Here is a 6,171-nt window from a genome sequence, read left to right as displayed (position 1 = left end):
TTTTTTTTGAGATGGAGTCTCGTTCTGTCGCCCAGGCTGGAGTGCAGTGGCGAGATCTCGGCTCACTGCAAGCTCCACCTCCCGGGTTCACGCCATTCTCTGCCTCAGCCTCCGAAGTAGCTGGGACTACAGGCGCCCGCCACAACCTCCGGACAATTTTTTCTATTTTTTAGTAGAGACAGGGTTTCACCGTGTTAACCAGGATGGCCTCTATCTCCTGACCTCATGATCCTGACTACCTCATATGGTTGTGAAAATTACATGAGTTAAAATGTGTAAAATATTTAGAATAGCGTTTGGCTTACAGAAAGCAACAATTTACTAATACTATCATGATTATGATTATGATAACCTCCCACGATTTAATGAGTTAAGATCAAAGTGCTTATAAATTATGAAGCTATGACAAGTGATGGAAATGTTAGAAAAAACTAAGACTTCATTTAAATCTCTTATCAGGGAAACATCTACTTATTAATGTTTCCTCTTCTCTTAAAGCAGGTAACTACTGAGCAATCGCTGCTTTCCATGAATTTTTAACTTACAATTTTTCTGAGTAAATTCAAAGTAATTATATTTGATCTTATTGCTAACCCTTGCTTTTACAACACAAATAAATGGAAAAACAAAATTATGAAGTTAAACAGAAATGAAGGTTGTCACAAGTAACTTTCAATGGTTCAAAAATAATTTAAGTCTGTTTTGTTTCAACTCAAACCTCCAAATTGATTTCAATTTGAATGCAGCTCCATTAGAAGGAACTATGATTGTCAGCTTCCATTAACATTGAATGAATCATGAGACCCAACCTCTTGTCTGTTATTATCATTCCTCATTTCTGAGATTCTAGGATGCCATCTAGAATCTTTTTTTTTTTTTTTTTTGAGACGGAGTCTTGCTCTGTCGCCCAGGCTGGAGTGCAGTGGCCGGATCTCAGCTCACTGCAAGCTCCGCCTCCCGGGTTCACGCCATTCTCCTGCCTCAGCCTCCAGTAGCTGGGACTACGGGCGCCCGCCACCTCACCCGGCTAGTTTTTTGTATTTTTTTAGTAGAGACGGGGTTTCACCGTGTTGGCCAGGATGGTCTCGATCTCCTGACCTCGTGATCCGCCCGTCTCGGCCTCCCAAAGTGCTGGGATTACAGGCTTGAGCCACCGCGCCCGGCCTCTGGAATCTTTTAACACCATCAACATGAACATTTCATCACTCTAAATTGATAAAAGCTATCAAGTGAAGATATACCACCAGAAATATTTAAACCTCATTCAAAAGGCTCGAGTCAAAATTCTCAAAAACTAGCATCCTTTCAATAGATAAGAGTTAATCTACTAATATAAACTTCTTTCCTTAGTCCAAATTACAGACCTAATAGATTTTTTGGCTATTCCCTCACAACTACATTCTTTCAATAAAATACTATGCAGTCAAGAAAAATTATACAGATCAATACTTATAGGCATGGAGATCTCTACAATATATTGTTGGAAAAGGCAGGCTGTAGAATAACAAGTATAATCATCTCGGTTTTATAAAAATACACACACTCACAGGCAGGCAGAAAAGACTGGAAAGATATACACCGCAGCAATCAAAGTAGCTGACTTAGGTGGATGGCAAAATTTTGAGTGTTTATATTTTTTGTATCATCTGGATATTTTTCCCAATAATAAGTATATACTTTTTACATATATATAATTGGGGAAAACACTGTTTTCATCAGTTAGTCAGGCAACAAACATACGCCTATGCTTGTCTCAAAAATCTACAGGTCAAGGCCGGGCGCGGTGGCTCAAGCCTGTAATCCTAGCACTTTGGGAGGCCGAGATGGGCGGATCACGAGGTCAGGAGATCGAGACCATCCTGGCTAACACGGTGAAACCCCGTCTCTACTAAAAAATACAAAAAACTAGCCGGGCGAGGTGGCGGGCGCCTGTAGTCCCAGCTACTCCGGAGGCTGAGGCAGGAGAATGGCGTGAACCCGGGAGGCGGAGCTTGCAGTGAGCTGAGATCCGGCCACTGCACTCCAGCCTGGGCAAGAGGGCCAGACTCCGTCTCCAAAAAAAAAAAAAAAAAAAAAATCTACAGGTCAGAATCGCTTCATTTAGATTTCGAAGACAAATACATTAATTTTAGACCCACTTACTATTTGATCACTGACAACCATCAATACTTCTTTACTTAACTCATCCAGAAGTAAAAAGATACAGTGTGTTAAAAATAAAAATCAGAGGAGCTAGAGGTACCATCATTAAAATTCTTTCAGAAAAAGGCTGTCCACTGACAAGAACAGCTTTTAAATTTTTTGTTTTTGAAACTGTCTTTTTCCATTCTATCAAAAATAAATCGGTATTTAACCAAAATCTGGGCATTTCCAGAGACCCAGAGATCCTTTCTGAAAAACTGTCTGGTTATGCCCATACCCTCCACAGTAAATTTTGGAGTAGGGAGATAGAATGATTCTAATCTAGACAGATTTATTTATTTCATATAACTAAAGGTCAGTTTTATCTTGATATCTTTTCAGTTAGAGAATACTTACTCCAGACACTCTGACCAGATAACTCAAAATTTAATTGAATTATATATAGATGCTGTCAAAAACCCACTTGAAACAACTGAGTATTTTAAAGACATTCAAAAGACTGCCAATTATCTATTACTCTGGACTTTTTTCTATTACTGTATCAAGCAAATGATTCACAGAAAATTACAAATCTAAATAAACTTCAGTGTTCCACAGGAATTTTTTACAAGATTACATTTTATATGAGCCTTTGGTTTTTAATCAGAAATAATACAAACATCTATATGGAAAGAATTTTATCTTCTATAAAAGATAGTATCCATCAAGTCATGTAATACTTAGAGAGCCACATGTAAATCCTTTTTAGATTGTACTGCCAGTTAAGAGTTGCTTTTAGAAGACAATGAGAAATATATAACCCATATTTTTATTTCAGTTTTTGTCTTCACCGCTAGAAGACTCAGAACTAAATTTTATATAGGCTAGGCATCTAGTACATCTGCCAATATTTTACATGGCTCTTGATCTTTTAGTAACATCTAGTACAGAATTCTACTATATACATATTTTATCAAGCTGCTTCATAATCAGGCGTAAGATGGTTACTGCCAATGTCAAGAAATAGTCACAATTCTGTGTAAATGCTTCTGCTACAGCAACAAGCCATAAAGTACTTAAATGACAACAAATGTCTCAAATTTATCAAGCTTAATTTTCAAATTAGAAGGTTGGGACAGACAGGGATGGCAAAGAAAACAATGGTTTCATTTCTGGTAAAGACAGTATTTCAAAATATACAGCTTCTATGAAAATATTAAGTTTTAAAATGTTAAGTTTACTTAACTTTATCTACCATACCTTTTCAAAATTAACATGCTATTTTAATGACAAAAAAATTTACATACCTTATGTAAACAAGTGTCCACTACCCAATTGCACACATTTTCCAGGTCATCAGATACCTCAAGCCTAGATTTAACAAATTCACAGAGCTCCTCATTACTCATAACATCCCAGATCCCATCACAAGCCAAGATGATAAATTCATCCTCTTCTGCTCTTAAAATTTCATAAACCTCAGGCTCTGGAGAAACAAGTTGTTCTGTCGGGCCCTTGCCATCAACACACTTGTAATCATAGTCCCCCAGAGCACGAGACACTGCTAATGAACCATTAACACGCTGTATCATCACGCTGCCTCCTGCATTTTGGATTCGCTCCTTTTCCCTTGGATTGCAAGGTTTGTGATCCTGGGTAGAAAAGCAGACTTGTCCATTCCTATACAGAACAGCACGTGAATCACCACAGTTGATAAAGTAGATATGCTTAGGTGAAATCATAACTCCCACTGCAGTTGAACCACTCCTGTCCATCCCATTTCTGAGGTCTGAAAAGTTACGCATGTATTCATCAATTTTCAAAAATCCAGTTCTGATACCATTCTTAACATTTTCCACTGAAAGCTCAAGAGCAGATCCTGATTTTCCAGCTGCCCTAAAGTCTTCGTTAGTAGTGATGTGTTCTAATAAATGTGTTGAGCAGTAATTTGCCACTCGGGATCCAGCATGACCATCATAAACTGCAAAAAATGACCAGTCTTCCAAGCCGTGAGGAATACCTACAACAGCTGTGTGTGCATCTTCCATTTCTACTCTCCATCCTTGCATGCTGCTCAGGCCATAACGTAAACCATTCCCAGCACCATGAGCATTATGTTTTTCAGTTTTGGGTTTATCCAAAAATGCACCCATGTTTAGCAATAAATCTGGAAAAAAAAAATACAGGTGTTAAATGTTTAAATTTGACAGAAAGTGTATCTAAAATATTCCCCCTATAGTCTAGTAACTCTTATCTCGATTTTTTTTAGTATTATTCTAATTTATAGAACAACAGCAAAAGCCCAACAAATTTCCTCCCCTACATCCTATAGAACAGTGGTTTCTCAGCCCTAGCACATAAGAATAATCAGACCAATTAAATCAGAAACCCTAGGGATGGGACACAGGTATCATCTTTTAAAAGCCTCTCTGGTGACTTGTATGTGCAGCCACGTTGAGTCCACTGTTCTAGGAGAAAGGAAAAACAAGAAATAAAACTTCGTTAATAATTTTCTTCTGATTTAATTTCCAAGGTGAGTCCAGGATTCGACATGTAAGTTTATAGAACACTGGACAATGAGAATACTCAAAACAGTGAGTTATCTTGTTCAATAAATTAAGGTAGAAAGGTATGCTAATATATTTTAGAAGACTTTCAAAAGCAAGTATTGAAATCAAGATTTCTCCTCCCAGTGAACCTGAAGACAACCTCAAAATTCAATTAAAACATAAAAATCTCCATTCTACACACATTTGGTTTTACCACTTTTGCTATATATCTATAAAACTGAAAACCGTACCATTACTTGGATTCTGTTAAAAACATACCTTTAACATGGTGCTAAAAAATGGACTTCACATTGCTGAACTTATAATCCATGAAGTAGCTGCCCAGCGTTCACTGACAAAGACTTAAAATCCTTAGAACTGGAAAGTACTACTATGCATCACCCTCTCCCTACCTACCCAACTTTACTATTTTATTGAATAAAGCTTTCCCAATTTCAAATGACTTTGACTAGAGTAATGGTTCCCTAGAGTATGCAAAAGAATTATTTGGTATGTTTTCTAAATACAATGCTGACCCTACACTCTAACTAGGTGACCTTGGGCGAATTTCTTAGTCACCTGTACCTATACCTCATAGGGATGCTGTGAAGAATGAGTCAATGTAAAGTGCTTAAAACAGCACTTAAAACACAATAAACACCATAAAATGTTTGCTCTTATGGCTGCTCAAAATGCAGACTCCATAGCCCTATTCCCACACCCAAGGATTTTTTTCAATAAATCTTAGATGGAATCATCAAAAAAGCATGCTGGTGATTTAAGGTTTTGAGAGACACTGGTCTAGATCAATTTACCTCCATCCGGGTCTAGGTATCTTTGTGAGATTTTTTTCCAGGTATGATCATTATTGAACTTTAAAATAAAATTACATATCCCCATTTTAAAAAATTTGATGAACCACTCAATGTATATATGTAAATATTTATAAGTTATATATCAGTTTTATAATTTTCCTGGGTTATATATAACACTGTATTAATAAATTACAAATGTATTTATTGAAAAGGAGTCCTGAAAGGATAAGATTAAAATCATGTAAAAATTATTTTTCATTCTATCAGCAAAATGTCACATTTTGTACCGAGAGCAATGTAACAGAATATGCTTGATTACTTTTGAACGTGCTGGTTTAATTCTCTGTGATACAAAGATTTTAAAGCCTAGTTCTAAGTACATTTTTATATGCTTGCTTGTATAGGCTATTTCATCTGAAAAGACAACTTTAAAAGATACTTAAATGAAAATGAAACAGAATTGTTGGCTGTATTTATTAAGTCACTTTTCTTTCTTTTTTTTTTTTTTGGTGGGGGGTGGAGTCTCGCTCTGTCGAGTATTGTCATCTCACTGCAACCTCCGCCTCCCAGATTCACAAGCGCTTCTCCTGCTTCAGCCACCCAAGTAGCTGGGACTACAGGCAGCACATGCCACCATACCTGGCCTTTTTTTTTTTGAGATCTACAGATCTCCAGGCACGTGCCAC

General features: G+C 37.0%; 1 protein-coding gene across 2 annotated transcripts in view; it reads right to left on the bottom strand.

Annotated features, from left to right (window-relative positions):
- The window catches only part of PPM1B (protein phosphatase, Mg2+/Mn2+ dependent 1B), a 33,801-nt gene extending 29,496 nt beyond the window's left edge, over positions 1–4,305 (bottom strand). Inside the window, exon 1 of one of the 2 annotated variants that reach the window (XM_026456103.1) lies at positions 3,429–4,305. In XM_026456103.1, coding sequence (XP_026311888.1) covers positions 3,429–4,274 — 846 coding nt within the window. In that variant the 5' untranslated portion in view covers positions 4,275–4,305. The remainder of the gene's footprint in view (positions 1–3,428) is intronic. The other variant, XM_026456104.1, reaches the window with a different exon arrangement.
- Between the last annotated feature and the right edge of the window lie 1,866 nt (positions 4,306–6,171).

The sequence above is a fragment of the Piliocolobus tephrosceles genome, chromosome 15 (genome assembly GCF_002776525.5).
Source record: "Piliocolobus tephrosceles isolate RC106 chromosome 15, ASM277652v3, whole genome shotgun sequence".
Classification (NCBI taxonomy): domain Eukaryota; kingdom Metazoa; phylum Chordata; class Mammalia; order Primates; family Cercopithecidae; genus Piliocolobus; species Piliocolobus tephrosceles.
The sequence above is the reverse complement of the archived record's forward strand: the minus strand, read 5'-3'. Positions and strand labels throughout refer to the sequence as shown.